At 52.2% G+C, this 16179-nt stretch overlaps 1 protein-coding gene across 1 annotated transcript in view; it reads right to left on the bottom strand.

Annotated features, from left to right (window-relative positions):
• Positions 1-16179, bottom strand: part of SERPINE3 (serpin family E member 3) — a 55307-nt gene that overhangs the window by 33477 nt on the left and 5651 nt on the right. The window contains exon 2 of the mRNA XM_075333935.1: positions 8725-9010. Coding sequence (XP_075190050.1) covers positions 8725-8980 — 256 coding nt within the window. The 5' untranslated portion in view covers positions 8981-9010. The remainder of the gene's footprint in view (positions 1-8724; positions 9011-16179) is intronic.

The following is a 16179-nucleotide window of genomic DNA, read 5'->3' as shown; positions in this document are numbered from 1 at the left end:
GTTTTACAGTGGACATCACAGTGTCCTGATCTGAACTTCATTGAAAATCTGTGGCTAGACCTCAAAAGAGCAGTGCATGCAAGAAGAGCCAGGAATCTCAGAGAACTGGAAGACTTTTCCAAGGAAGAATGGATGAAAATCTATCAAACAAGAATTGAAGGACTCTTGGTTGGCTAGAAAAAAAATGTTTACAAGCTGTAATACTTGTCAAAGCGGGTGTTACTAGGCACTGAGCATGCAGGTTGCCCAAACTTTTGCATCTGACCATTTTCATTTTTGTAATTTTTAAAATATAAAAACCAAAAAGACTTGATGTGTCTTTATGCCTTTTAGAGATCATTTAATCTTCAACGTGCTTAACTGTTCATAATAATAGTAATTTTTACTGGGGGTGCCCAAACCTTTCCATGCTCCTGTATTATAACAGTACATTTCCTTGGCAAAGCATAAAATGCAACAATTTAGAAATGATTTGCATCATTACTTCTCACACGGTTTTATAGTAATATTCATGTAGACTCAGTGCTTGGAGTTGACCTAGCCTCAAGAACTGTAGCTCAAAGTTTAGTTTCCTCTTTAGTAAAGTCTGACAGGCATGCACTATGCATTGGTTAAGACCTGGTCTCCCTGCAGCATAGGGTGCACACCTAATCCTGAAATCTTGATTTATTTAAATGAAAATCCTTTAAGTATTTAATTAAAATCAAATACAACCATTTGAAAGTAATTTCCTCCACTCACGCTGAATGACCCAGTGGAAGTGAAGTTGTTATTGTAAATTATTAAAGGATTAAGACGGGAAAAAAGCTGATACGCTGCTCGGCCAGTAACGAATGCAATTGAGTCTGCTCCGAGCTCACCCTCAATATGGCTTTATATCATACATCATGTACTGATTTCATATGTATAACTAAAAAGACACATACAAATTTAAATAAGGCATGGACGAACATGTGGATGAAGGAATGGAATTTGGGTAAACTTATGATTCAGGGCAATGGGAAGAGCCAAGAACAGTGCCAGATTTGATACATCTAATAGATGCGCCACCTCTGCGGCGACTGCGGGCTGCGATTTTTAGGCAGGGATGGGCCAAAAAATCATGGCCCTTCCCACCCTCAAATTATCAGCCACCAGTTGTTTGCTGTATCTTGGTTCGTTTTGAAAAATGGAGGGAACCCTACACCATTTTTTTAAAATTATTTGTTCAAATAATTAAAAAGAAAATCAACGTTGGATCCCCTCAATTTTTCCAAACCAGCCAAGGGACAGCTGAGGGTCGCAGACTGCAGCTGCTGCTTTACCTATGCTGGTTGTGAATATTAAGGGTAACCCTACTTTTTCTTTTCCCGATAAGTTATGAACTCTGCTAAATAGCTGTACAATCTCTCTCTCTCTCGCTCTTGCTCTCGCTCTTTCTCTTGCTCTCGCTCTCTCTCGCTATATATATATATATATATATATATATATATATATATATATACCTATATATATATATACCTATCTAGCCTTTAGCTAGAATTTTTCTGGCTTTGCACATCTTTTACACTGAATAAAATATTCATTTCAGTATCATGTGGTTTTTTTTCCGGTACTGATCACTCGGATGTGTCCCATGGACATACGGATGGCGCACGGGGGACACACATGGATGGTCATACTGATGTCCAAAACATGCTCTTTTTTTTACACGGGTGTGTGAAAGAGGCCTTAATGTGTATTTAAAGAATGGCAAAATGGAGGCCATTATGGCAAGAAGGGGACCAAGATGGAGGACATTACTACAAGAAGGGGATCAAGATGGGGAACATTACTACAAGAAGGGGCCCAAGATGGGTGAGATTACTACAAAAAAGCACCAGGATGGGGACAGTACAACAAGAAGAGGACCAAGATGGGGAAATTACTACAAGATGGGGACATAAGTACAAGATGGGGACAAAAATGATGACATTACTAGAAGAAGGGGACCATGGATATTACTACAAGAAGGGAACCACCAAGATGAGAGACATTACTACAAGAAGGGGACCAGGATGGGGACATTACTAGAAGAAGGGAACCACCAAGATGAGAGACATTACTACAAGAAGAGGACTAGGATGGGGACATTACTATAAGAAGGTGTCACGCTCCCCGGGTCCCCTGTGCTGCCCTCCGGCTCACCTGTCACGCTCCCCGGGTCCCCCGTCTCGCTTCCCGGTTTCTTGGTCCGGTCACCGCCGCTCCCCGCTCTCCAGCACCCCTTGCCAGCGCGTCCCCAGCGTCCTGGTCCCCGCACCCGGCGTCCGTCGGCTTCACAGCCCCATCCTGGCCCTGCTGCTTCCTCCTCGCAGCTTCCTGCTCTGGCTTCTGGCACTCGGGCAGCGCGCATGCGCATTAGGGCGCGCGCGCGGTCATTGACCCTTTCTTAAAGGGCCAGCGTCCATTAACAGGAAATGATGCAAAACAGGTACAGGGTATAAAGGGGGTTTATGTCCAAGGGGGCGGGGCCTGATCTTCGTGTTTCTTAAGCTAGGAGTCAGGTCTCCTGGTGTATATGTGTATATACTCACCTATCTCTCTTGTAGAGCCGTGCCTGCCTCGCCATCCGGTCCAGACCGAATCCCGAACCCCGAACGCAGTCCATCTGCCATCCTGACAGTCCGTACCATCTCGGATCCCTGCGGTGACCTGTCATCTCGCTCCAAAGGTTCCGGACCCCGCCTGACATCTTCTCGGCTTCCGAACCTGAGCTGCGTCACCCGGACTACCACCAGTGACTCCGTAGTCCCAGGGACTTCTCCGTTATACTCCAGTGCACGTACTGTTCTGCTGCCTATAGTGCTCCAGCTACCGGACCCCTTACCACCATCTAGGAGTTCGGCCCAGTGGATCCACCTCCTGGGTCTGCCCGTCCACCTGGCCCTGACAGTAAGATCAGGCCATGGATCCCGCTGCAGCACTAGCAGCCGTACAGGAGGAACTCCAACGCCAGCGTGAGACTCAGACCCGTATGCTGCAATTTATGTCTTCTGTGGACGCCCGCCTGAACACGCTACAAGCGGCAGTCACGTCTTCAGCATCCCGGGCCTCCACTAGTCAAGCCACGGCTCCAGCTCCCGTGGCGACTTCTTCAGATACTTCCAGACTTCGTTTGGCCTCACCACCCCGGTACGCCGGAGACCCCAAGACCTGCAGGGGATTCTTAAACCAATGCTCCCTCCATTTCACGCAGCTGCCGCATTTGTTTGCCTCTGATCAAGCCAAGGTCGCCTTCATCATGTCCCATCTAGAGGGTGAGGCACTGGCGTGGATGAACCCCTTGTGGGAGAAGGGGGATCCTGTGACCACGAACATCCAGGACTTCCTGCAGGCATTCCGTGGCACCTTTGATGAGCCCGGACGCGCCTCCGCGTCTGCTTCGTCTCTTCTCCGGCTGCGTCAGGGGACTCTGACGGTGGGCCAATACGCAATCCGGTTTCGCACCTTGGCTTCGGAACTCGGGTGGAATAACGAGGCCCTAACCGCCGCCTTCTGGGAAGGACTCTCGGGGCGAATTAAAGATGAGCTGGCGGGTCGTGACGTACCGACCACCCTGGATGCCCTGATTACCCTAGCGACTCGAGTGGACATCCGCTTTCAGGAGCGATCCAAGGAAGTGTCCCGTGAGAGACGTCCGGTACGGCATTCCTCTCCTCCGCAGAAGCCCTCCGTACTTCAGTCATCAACAGCTGGGGCCCCCGTCCACGAGCCCATGCAGATCGACAGAGTGCGGCAGTCTGAACAACGTAGAGCTGAGCGGCTCGCCAAGGGCCTCTGCTTTTACTGCGGAGAGGACACACACCTGCTACGCTCCTGTCCTGAGAGGCCGGGAAACTCCAAAGCCTAGGGCTGGTAGGAGAGGCCACCCTAGGTGCTGGGACTCTCTCAGACCCGGTTACATGGACTGTGCAAGTGACAACGGGAGAGACGCGGTTCACGGCTGAGGCATACCTCGATTCCGGGGCAGCAGGCAATTTCATCCAGCAGGCCACGGTGGACAAGTACCAGGTGCCTGTTACTCCACTTGACAAGCCCCTCGTGATTGCCTCTGTGGATGGGAGACCCCTCTCTGACACCATCTCCTGGATCACCAAGCCGGTGGAACTGCGTATCGGTGCCCTGCACACCGAGAACATCGCTCTCTACGTCCTCCCACACATGTCCCATCAAATCCTGCTGGGACTTCCCTGGTTGCGGACACACGAACCATCAGTCAGCTGGGGCACTGGCGAAATCACCCGATGGGGCTCTTCGTGCCATGAGAAGTGCCTGAAGACCATACAACCCATCCGACGACCTCCGGTTCCAGAGAACCTACCGGGGCTGCCCTCGGCCTATTGGTCCTTTGCAGACGTCTTTGATAAAAAGGAATCCGAGGTACTTCCGCCACATCGTCCCTACGATTGTGCCATCGACCTGCTCCCTGGAACTACACCACCTCGAGGACGGATATATCCATTGTCTCCAGCCGAAACAAGGGCCATGTCTACTTACATCACAGAGAGCCTGGCAAGGGGATTCATCCGGAGATCCTCCTCTCCTGCTGGAGCAGGTTTCTTCTTTGTCAAGAAGAAAGAGGGCGACTTACGCCCATGCATAGACTACCGGGGTTTGAATCAAATCACCGTAAAAAACAAGTACCCTCTGCCGCTCATCCCTGAATTGTTTGACCGGCTTAGAGGAGCTCGTGTGTTCACCAAGCTGGATCTTCGGGGTGCTTACAATCTGGTCCGCATCCGCTCTGGGGACGAATGGAAGACCGCGTTCAACACTCGCGATGGGCACTATGAATACAGCGTGATGCCCTTCGGCCTGTGTAACGCCCCAGCCGTCTTTCAAGAACTGGTGAACGACGTCTTCCGGGACCTTCTTTACCTCTGTGTGGTAGTATATCTGGATGACATCCTTGTCTTCTCTCCGGACCTCCAGACCCACAGAGAGAACGTGCAGCTGGTTCTACAAAGACTGAGAGAGAATCGTCTGTACGCGAAGTATGAGAAGTGTGTCTTTGAGCAGTCTTCTCTTCCCTTCCTGGGGTACATCATCTCTGATACCGGACTGCAGATGGATCCAAAGAAGGTCTCCTCCATTCTCAACTGGCCTCCTCCTTCTGGACTGAAGGCAATCCAACGCTTCCTGGGATTCGCCAACTACTACCACCAGTTCATCCCTCACTTCTCGGCTCTGACTGCCCCTCTCTCCGCCTTGACCAAGAAGGAGGCTAATCCAAAGGACTGGTCACCTGCGGCCGACGCCGCGTTTGGCTCGCTGAAGCGGGCATTTGCCTCCTCTCCTGTACTTCACCGTCCGGAGTTAAACCGCCAGTTCACCTTGGAGGTGGATGCCTCCTCCTCGGGAGCCGGAGCAGTGCTCATGCAGAAATCCTCCTCCGGGAAGATGGTGACTTGCGGATTCTTCTCCAAGAGCTTCTCAGCGCCTGAACGCAACTACACCATCGGTGACCGAGAGCTCTTGGCAGTCAAACTGGCTCTGGAGGAATGGCGCTACCTTCTGGAAGGAGCAGTGTACCCAGTTATCATTTACACGGACCACAAGAACCTGGAATACCTGCGGTCTGCTCAGCGACTGAACCCACGGCAAGCCAGGTGGTCCTTATTCTTTGCCAGGTTTGATTTCCAGCTCCATTTCCGACCCGCGGACAAGAATGTACGCGCTGATGCCTTGTCCAGGTCTTTCATGCCCATGGAGCAGGAAGAGGAGACTACCCAACCCATCATCTGTCCTAGCAAAATCATTCCGGTGGCCCCTGTCACCCTGGCCCAGATACCGCCCGGGAAGACCTATGTCTCTGAGACAGACAGGCAAAAAGTGTTACACTGGGGTCATGCCTCGAAAACAGCCGGTCATGCTGGTCAGAAGAGAACATGGGGTGCGATTGTACGCCATTACTGGTGGCCATCCCTTCGCACGGACGTCGCTGCTTTTGTCTCTGCCTGCTCCTCTTGTGCCAGGAACAAGACGCCCAAACACCTGCCATATGGCCGTCTTCTGCCTCTGCCGATACCTTCAGTTCCGTGGCAACACATAGCGATGGACTTTATTACAGACTTGCCATTGTCCTCCGGACACACAGTCATATGGGTCGTGGTGGATCGATTCTCTAAAATGGCTCATTTCGTCCCTATGGCTGGATTGCCCTCTGCTCAGGAACTCGCGGACGCCTACATACATCACATCTTCCGCTTGCATGGCTTTCCATCTCACATCGTATCCGATAGAGGAACTCAGTTCACCTCCCGCTTCTGGAGGGCTCTCTGCAACCATCTGGGAGTAACTCTGGACTTTTCATCTGCATACCATCCTCAGTCTAATGGCCAAGTGGAGAGGGTCAATCAAATATTGACCTCTTTCTTACGTCACTATGTCAACGCCCATCACGACGACTGGTCCACGCTTCTTCCTTGGGCTGAATTCTCCCATAACCACCACATCAGTGAGTCGTCCTCCAGCTCTCCCTTCCATGTCGTTTACGGACTTCAGCCCTCCGTCCCATTGCCTGTATCCCCTTCTTCGGATGTCCCTGCTGCTGATACTGTAGCCCGTGACTTTACAGCCATTTGGGACTCTGTCAAGGCGTCCCTTGGGCGTGCTTCCCTGCGGATGAAAAGACACGCAGACAAGAGACGTCTGGATCCTCCGTGTTTCTCTCCTGGAGATCTAGTCTGGCTTGCATCTAAGTACGTCCGATTGAAGATACCATCCTACAAGCTGGGTCCTCGCTACATCGGGCCGTTTAAAGTCCTCAACAAGATCAATGAGGTCTCCTACAAGCTACAGCTCCCGGCCACGATGAGGATACCCAACTCATTCCACGTCTCCCTGCTCAAGCCGGTTGTCCTGGGTCCCTTCTCCGCTGCTGCCAGTTCGGCTCCTCCACCTATTGCCGATGACGACATCTATGCGGTAAGGGATATCGTGGCCATGAAGACCGTACGGGGTCGACAGTTCTTCCTGGTGGACTGGGCAGGGTATGGTCCTGAGGATAGGTCCTGGGAGCCCCGGGAGAATGTGGGTACTCCGCTGATCCGTGCCTTCATGTCCCGGTTGCGGGGAGGGGGGCGTGGGGGGGGGGGGGGTACTGTCACGCTCCCCGGGTCCCCTGTGCTGCCCTCCGGCTCACCTGTCACGCTACCCGGGTCCCCCGTCTCGCTTCCCGGTTTCTTGGTCCGGTCACCGCCGCTCCCCGCTCTCCAGCACCCCTTGCCAGCGCGTCCCCAGCGTCCTGGTCCCCGCACCCGGCGTCCGTCGGCTTCACAGCCCCATCCTGGCCCTGCTGCTTCCTCCTCGCAGCTTCCTGCTCTGGCTTCTGGCACTCGGGCAGCGCGCATGCGCATTAGGGCGCGCGCGCGGTCATTGACCCTTTCTTAAAGGGCCAGCGTCCATTAACAGGAAATGATGCAAAACAGGTACAGGGTATAAAGGGGGTTTATGTCCAAGGGGGCGGGGCCTGATCTTCGTGTTTCTTAAGCTAGGAGTCAGGTCTCCTGGTGTATATGTGTATATACTCACCTATCTCTCTTGTAGAGCCGTGCCTGCCTCGCCATCCGGTCCAGACCGAATCCCGAACCCCGAACGCAGTCCATCTGCCATCCTGACAGTCCGTACCATCTCGGATCCCTGCGGTGACCTGTCATCTCGCTCCAAAGGTTCCGGACCCCGCCTGACATCTTCTCGGCTTCCGAACCTGAGCTGCGTCACCCGGACTACCACCAGTGACTCCGTAGTCCCAGGGACTTCTCCGTTATACTCCAGTGCACGGACTGTTCTGCTGCCTATAGTGCTCCAGCTACCGGACCCCTTACCACCATCTAGGAGTTCGGCCCAGTGGATCCACCTCCTGGGTCTGCCCGTCCACCTGGCCCTGACAGAAGGGGACAAGGATGGGGACATTACTACAAGAAGGGAACATTACTATAAGACCTTTATTACATGACAAGGGTCATTATTACAAGATGGAGCAAATTGTTACAAGATGAGGACCATTATTACAAATTGAGAAACAGGATGGGGAAATATTGCAGACTGAGTGACATTTCATGATTGGGGTCTAGAATTACTCTATGGGTCTAATTGTAAAATAATCTTAGTGTATGGGGTTGATTGGTGGACAAAAAAAGTAAAACCTTTAGAAAGAAAAATTTCAAAATTAAGTATGAAAAAAATAAAAAAATATTGGGCCACTAAAAATGCAAGTTTAAAAGGAGACATATTGTATAACTCATGATAAATATCATTAAAAAAGAACTTGGCAAAAAGAAAATGATCAAAAAATCACCCTCAAATAAAAACATTATATGCCTTAAAAGTATGAAAAGAAAAATAAAACTACAATAATCTTTTCTTTTAATTGTTCCCTACTGCAATACAACTAAATGCCTATTCCATGGCTGCCATTGCCGATGTCATCTGAGCCTACTACTATTTACGTACAACCAGGTCACTTATTGGCTGAGCAGCAGTTTCTATACAGACACTGCCCGCAGCCTGTTATATGTGTATTATATAGCCTCAAGGTTCCAATTTTAAGGTACATTGTTCAAACATTGAGTGGGTAAGTTCATGGGTAAGGTATATTATTATACAACACTACTTCAAACAGATGTAGAAGAGCTGATTTTTTATTTTTTCATTACATTATAATTCCAATGAATAATTTAAATTTAGAATAATGAGAATTACCGTAAACATTGTATCCCAAAGCCTTCTCTATTTGGGTGAAGGTGCTGCCTTGAGCTCCGAACTGCAGCAGCCCCAGAGAGGTGGCCACACTGCTTGGAGAGATGACCACGTTTGTACTGTTCTCAGTGGTCACTATTGTTTGGTACAATTTCACTGCAAATTCCGTGTTCAGCTCCCTGAGTCTGTCATGAAGATGGCAGTGACCCTGGCAGAAGCAACATGAATACAGGAGGAACCAAAACAGAACTGGAGGCATGGAGAATGTGTATACAACCGAAAACCAGACCTGGAGGAGAAGAATAGAAGTTAATTTACATCATGTCTGTACAGTGTAATGACACAATTATACATTTAAGACACTATACCGTAATAATAATTGAAAATGTTTTTTGGATCAAAACTGTAAATTTTAATGCTCAAAAATCAGCTCCTCCAATGAATAAACAGCTTTCCCATGGGCTGATTGGAGCAAGGCTAATGATCCGGTCTGGTCACCTGCTCCTCCCATAGGAGTCAATTTGTGAATGCAGTTGTCGCGGGCGGAGGAGGGGACGCTGCACTCACCCATTACTCGGGTCCGGCTGCTGCTGCTCGGTGGCTCGAGCGATGGGCCGGATCCCGGGGACTCGAGCGGCGTTCCTCGCCCGTGAGTGAAAAGGGGAATGGTTTTGGGGATTGATTGTCCGTGACGCCACCCACGGTTGTGGTGATATTGGTGACACCACCGCTGCTCTGGACGGGGATCCCGGGAGTGATGATAGGGAGCAGCTTGGATGTTGGTTCTTCCCTCCGTGGGTAGGGGGATAGGTTGTCCCGGGGCCCGGTGAGGAGGTTTGGGTGTTTGGAAGGCGGGCTACGGGGCCTGGTGAGGTGCAGGGTTGTGGGGGGCAGCGCTGTGCCGCAAGACATGGTGGTACTCACCCAGCCAGTAACGAATACACAGTCTCCGGTAAAACAAACGGCTGGATGGACGGGTCCCACAGACGGCTGCGGTGTTTCTCCTCCCGGCAGGTTGATGGTGACTGCCTTTCCCTGCACCTGTGTAGTGTGTACGGTTCCAATGGGTTCCCACCGGTAACCCGCTCCCCAGCTTGGATGGGTGCTGAAGGAGCCCCTTTTGCCCGCAGGCTCTGGCCCTGGGAACTTTAGCCTTGGCGGTGACTGTGTTTCCCTTCACGGTTTGAGCTGTCGCCTTCTATCGGGACTTGGCTGCTGGGAAACCCAGGAGGTTCCCTTCGCTAACGGATTTGACAAATTCAACGGCGACTCCTAGCCTTGTCGGGGTCCGTAAGCCCTGCCGGATGGTGCTGGCTTCTCTTTGTTCACCGGTCTGGTACCGCCGGGCCACCGCGGTAAGATCCTGTTCGTGACGCCAAGTTGTCACGGGCGGAGGAGGGGACGCTGCGCTCACCCACTGCTCGGGTCCGGCTGCTGCTGCTGCTCGGTGGCTCGAGCGATGGGCCGGATCCCGGGGACTCGAGCGGTGTTCCTCGCCCGTGAGTGAAAAGGGGAATGGTTTTGGGGATTGATTGTCCGTGACGCCACCCACAGTTGTGGTGATATTGGTGACACCACCGCTGCTCTGGACGGGGATCCCGGGAGCGATGACAGGGAGCAGCTTGGATGTTGGTTCTTCCCTCCGCTGGTAGGGGGATAGGTTGTCCCGGGGCCCGGTGAGGAGGTTTGGGTGTTTGGTAGGCGGGCTACGGGGCCTGGTGAGGTGCAGGGTCACGGGGGCAGTGCTGTGCCGCACGGCACAGTGGTACTCACTCAGCCAGTAATGAATATACAGTCTCCGGTAAAACAAACGGCTGGATGGACGGGTCCCACAGACGGCTGCGGTGTTTCTCCTCCCGGCAGGTTGATGGTGACTGCCTTTCCCTGCACCTGTGTAGTGTGTACGGTTCCAATGGGTTCCCACCGGTAACCCGCTCCCCAGCTTGGATGGGTGCTGAAAAAGCCCCTTTTGCCCGCAGGCTCTGGCCCTGGGAACTATAGCCTTGGCGGTGACTGTGTTTCCCTTCACGGTTTGAGCTGTCGCCTTCTATCGGGACTTGGCTGCTGGGAAACCCAGGAGGTTCCCTTCGCTAACGGATTTGACAAATTCAACGGCGACTCCTAGCCTTGTCGGGGTCCGTAAGCCCTGCCGGATGGTGCTGGCTTCTCTTTGTTCACCGGTCTGGTACCGCCGGGCCACCGCCCGTCCACGGTCCTTACGGCTCACTCCAATCGGCCTCTCCTGCCTGCAGATGGTCACCACCGTCTGCCAACCTTGCCGTACCGTCCGGGCCACACACCCGGACCGCTTTCTGTCTGCTCTCTTGCCACTTCACTCCTCTCACTTCCACTTCAAACTCTATCTCCTCACTTTTCTTTTCCCGCCTCCAGGACTGTGAACTCCTCGGTGGGAGGAACCAACCGCCTGGCCCACCCCCTGGTGTGGACATCAGCCCCTGGAGGAAGGCAACAAGGGTTTTGTGTTTGGCTTTGGTGTGCGTAACCGGGGTGTGGGGTGTGTTGGTGTTGTTCTGTGACGACCTGGCTTGTCCAGGGTGCCACATTCCCTCTTAGTAAAATGCAGACCGTCCGCGGGCTGCCCGTCCATCACCGGTTTTATTTTCACAACTGAAAAGATAAAACCGGTAAAACATGTAACAACCATAAGCATATTTTCCACTCTTCCCACATCGGGAGGCACATTTCTTAAACGTTACTAACATTTTTAATAAATAACGGTTATGGCTTCCGCTCTCTCCCACCCAAGCAACCTGGCCCTGATGCTGCCCTAAGCAAATGGACAGCACCCCTTGACCTCAGTCCAGCACCAAGTTGCCCGAGCGGGTTCTGTCCCTTTCAGGGGCCCCGCATCCATGGGGAATCCCTGAACCCCCCGGAGGATCGCCACCGGTTCCGGTGGTGGCTGGGCCCCAGCCTACTCCACTGCGGGCCCTTCCTCCAATCTGCCTCTCCGGAGGCGGTCACGGTTTCAAGACAACATTTTTATTTACATACCACAAGTTCGTGTTTGCCCTGCTAGTTCTCGGGCTTGTCCGTAGCAGTTTCTACACGGTGGGTACAATAGGTCCCTCCGGGGACCAGTTGCCGGCAACGACCGGTTTAATCGAGTTGCAAATCAGGTGAGCTTCTTCGTTAATCATTCAAAACTTTTCTAAACAACATTACTGGTGGTCCCAACGGGGACAACTTTCAGGCGGAGGACCGCTGACTTCACTGCTCATCTTCCGCTGAGGTGGCCTCATCCTCTACCACCAACATATCGAACATGCAGTGACAGGCCTGTTGGGAGAGGGGTGCCCGGTATCCATTCCCACCGGTGCGCGGGATGTAATAAACCACCGGCTCTCCCTCGTAGCGGAGACGCTCACTCGCCTTCAGAGGTGGGCTCGGCGCCGGAGCTGGAGTCACTATCACTTGTATCTGTGCCAGGCAGGTTGCCGCCAGCTGCCGCAGCCTCCAGGCTTCCATCATCCAGCACATTAGATCCTTCTGTAGTAGCGCGGGACAGTAGGTCGGGTTGGTCAACGCTGAGGCGCCCTAAGAATAATGGCAGGGACGATGCGAGGGCCGAGACCGGGCCGGGCCCCCCAGCCGCAGTGGCCGGTCCTGGTAGGACATGGGAACGTGGGCTATCCGTTGGCTCCATCACATTTGCTCCCATCCCATACATCGGGGCAGTCGCAACCAGCATCTCCACCTCGTTGGTCCACTGCTCCATCATGAGGGATATCTGACTCCGCTGGCGTTGGTTGAACTCAATTACTCGGGCCTTCATCCATGCCGTGGTCCCGGGCTTGAGCACAGCGCCTGAGACCATCCCGGTCGGGGCCTCCGATACATCTTCGTCAAGGGGCCACAGTCTCGGCGGCTCCCACAGGAGCGGTTCAGGGCGGTCCTGAGCGTCTGCAGCCGGTCGGTCCGCCGGGGCGGATTGGCAGGGTATCGCTACCGGTTGAACGGGTAGCGGGCCTAGTGGCGGGGCGGCAGCGGCTAACACGGGCGGCGGGGAAGGCAGCAGGGTGAGCGGGTGCAGGCCGGGCCCCTCAGCCGCAGTGGCCGATCCCTCGGGAATACAGGGGCGTGGGTCTCTTACCCGCTCCTCCAAATCTTCCTCCACCTCGTGTCTCTGCATAGCAGCCACCACGTCCGCCATGTCGGTCTCCCACTCCTCCAGGAGGAGCTGCATGCGGGCCTGCAGACGGTTACTCAGTCGGGCGGTCCGGTCCCTCACCCACGCCGCTGTGTCGGGCGCGGGGGCTTCACTGTTGGCGGTTAGACTGTGCATCTCGGCAATGAGGTTTTCCAGGAATCCAGTATCGCTGCAGAGTCCTGGCGTCCCTGCTTTTATAGCCGCGAGCTACATGCGGCCAGGTGCCATCCGTCCCCCTTAGTCTTTTTCCGGCTCCTCACTTACAGGGGCGGGGTTTAGGCCTTCGCGCCTCCACTGCTCGAGGAGACGCTCGAGCGGGAGTTTTTCGCGCCCAAGATGGCGGCTTCTCCAAATTTTCGGCCGGACACCTCCGGCGGTCACAAGGCACACCTCTACCAGACGGCAGAGCGGTAAGATCCTGTTCGTGACGCCAAGTTGTCACGGGCGGAGGAGGGGACGCTGCGCTCACCCACTGCTCGGGTCCGGCTGCTGCTGCTGCTCGGTGGCTCGAGCGATGGGCCGGATCCCGGGGACTCGAGCGGTGTTCCTCGCCCGTGAGTGAAAAGGGGAATGGTTTTGGGGATTGATTGTCCGTGACGCCACCCACAGTTGTGGTGATATTGGTGACACCACCGCTGCTCTGGACGGGGATCCCGGGAGCGATGACAGGGAGCAGCTTGGATGTTGGTTCTTCCCTCCGCTGGTAGGGGGATAGGTTGTCCCGGGGCCCGGTGAGGAGGTTTGGGTGTTTGGTAGGCGGGCTACGGGGCCTTGTGAGGTGCAGGGTCACGGGGGCAGTGCTGTGCCGCACGGCACAGTGGTACTCACTCAGCCAGTAATGAATATACAGTCTCCGGTAAAACAAACGGCTGGATGGACGGGTCCCACAGACGGCTGCGGTGTTTCTCCTCCCGGCAGGTTGATGGTGACTGCCTTTCCCTGCACCTGTGTAGTGTGTACGGTTCCAATGGGTTCCCACCGGTAACCCGCTCCCCAGCTTGGATGGGTGCTGAAAAAGCCCCTTTTGCCCGCAGGCTCTGGCCCTGGGAACTATAGCCTTGGCGGTGACTGTGTTTCCCTTCACGGTTTGAGCTGTCGCCTTCTATCGGGACTTGGCTGCTGGGAAACCCAGGAGGTTCCCTTCGCTAACGGATTTGACAAATTCAACGGCGACTCCTAGCCTTGTCGGGGTCCGTAAGCCCTACCGGATGGTGCTGGCTTCTCTTTGTTCACCGGTCCGGTACCGCCGGGCCACCGCCCTTCCACGGTCCTTACGGCTCACTCCAATCGGCCTCTCCTGCAGACGGTCACCACCGTCTGCCAACCTTGCCGTACCGTCCGGGCCACACACCCGGACCGCTTTCTGTCTGCTCTCTTGCCACTTCACTCTTCTCACTTCCACTTCAAACTCTATCTCCTCACTTTTCTTTTCCCGCCTCCAGGACTGTGAACTCCTCGGTGGGCGGGACCAACCGCCTGGCCCACCCCCTGGTGTGGACATCAGCCCCTGGAGGAAGGCAACAAGGGTTTTGTGTTTGGCTTTGGTGTGCCTAACCGGGGTGTGGGGTGTGTTGGTGTTGTTCTGTGACGACCTGGCTTGTCCAGGGTGCCACACAGTCTACTGGTAAAAAGTGCAGGAGGAGAACATGTAATACTCATATATTAGTAACTACCACACTATCATGTCCAAAACATCTGGTAAGATAAAGTGGGGAAACCTTTGTAATTGCTTCCTTGACCCACATATACTGCAAATATATCAGTAGCCTTTTTGGCCTCAGGTCCTACATTCTGCCATCCTTGGGATAAAGCCATTATCCATCCACTAGATATCATATCCATCAAAACAATTACATGTAACATACCATCACATCCTCAGTGTTCAGTGTTGTCATGATCTGCAGTATGCAGAGTGTTGCCTGGTTTGTGACACCACGCCATACAGGGGCTGAAAAGGTCATCATGATTCCAGGAAGCAAATTGAGAGAGTTCCCAGAATATCTCCATCAAAAAATCACAATCATGGTATGTATGCACACAACGTATTCATTCCGATGGTGTGAACCACTGAGGTTTTCCTACGTGAAGCTGCTTCAGTAAAAAGACGGGGATCTGAAGTAGCTTCTTTGGTGGTGTTGTTGCCGCTACCACCTTTGTCTTTTTCCTATACTTACAACTATAAAGAGTGAATGCTCTCCAACCATAGCCACCCAATGCATGAACATGTTACTACTTTTACCGCTTTATGGTTTCTGAAACTGAAAATGGTTGACTGAAGTAACAAAAGACTGAACATGAACAGCAATCTCATTTTTACATTGTTGTTATGCATTATGTTCATTTATTTTACTACACTTTAGTGGTGTAAAAATCATTGTGTACACAGACTCTTAAACTGGTTTTGGAAGCGGAAAGTCAACCTTAAACTGAGCTGTGCCAAATTTTAGTTATTGCCTTAATAGTTATTTACTGCACCCAACCTCTGATCTTCACAAGATCTCTTTCTCTTCTCCCCTCTTATCTCCTCTTCCCACCAACACATACAAGATTTCTCCCGTTCTTCCCCCATACTCCGGAACTCTCTACCCCAGTACATCAAACTCTCCCTACCGTAGAAACTTTCAAAAGGAACCTAAAGACCCAACTCTTCGAACCTGCAGTAACCCTTAGTCCACCATAGCGACTGACCATCTCTACTCTCACCTACTGTATCCTCACCCATCCTTGTATACTGTGAACCCTCGTGGGCAGGGTCCTTCTCTCCTCCTGTACCAGTCTGTGCCTTGTATTATTTATGATTATTGTACTTGTCTATGTATACCCCTTTTTCAGATGTAAAGCGCCATGGAATAAATGGCGCTATAATAATAAATAATAATAATAATAATACTGTACCTCTGCAGCAATCATTAATTACAACAATATGAAATCTTATTATTCAGTAATATTATTCATTATTTTATAACTGTTGCTTTTGCTTGTTTATATAGTATGGTCTTGTTTTCTTATTAATAATTATGATTTATCAATTTCCATGTCATGTCTCCTGTCAATATGATCTGCACTGTTATTTGGTTTCCCATATGTCCTCCAATCATTATTTAATCTGAATTTGTTGTACCAACACATGCAAAATGAAATGTATATACAGTATATAAAAAAATGTATGTGTATATATATATATATATATATATATATATATATATATATATATATAGCAATAAGGATGTAGACCAGCTCACCCGTGACAGCTCTGAATGAATGGTTCCTCCTGTTATTCTGAATAT

Source organism: Anomaloglossus baeobatrachus, chromosome 2, assembly GCF_048569485.1.
Source record: "Anomaloglossus baeobatrachus isolate aAnoBae1 chromosome 2, aAnoBae1.hap1, whole genome shotgun sequence".
Lineage (NCBI taxonomy): Eukaryota > Metazoa > Chordata > Amphibia > Anura > Aromobatidae > Anomaloglossus > Anomaloglossus baeobatrachus.
This window is presented reverse-complemented; position numbering and strand designations above follow the sequence as displayed.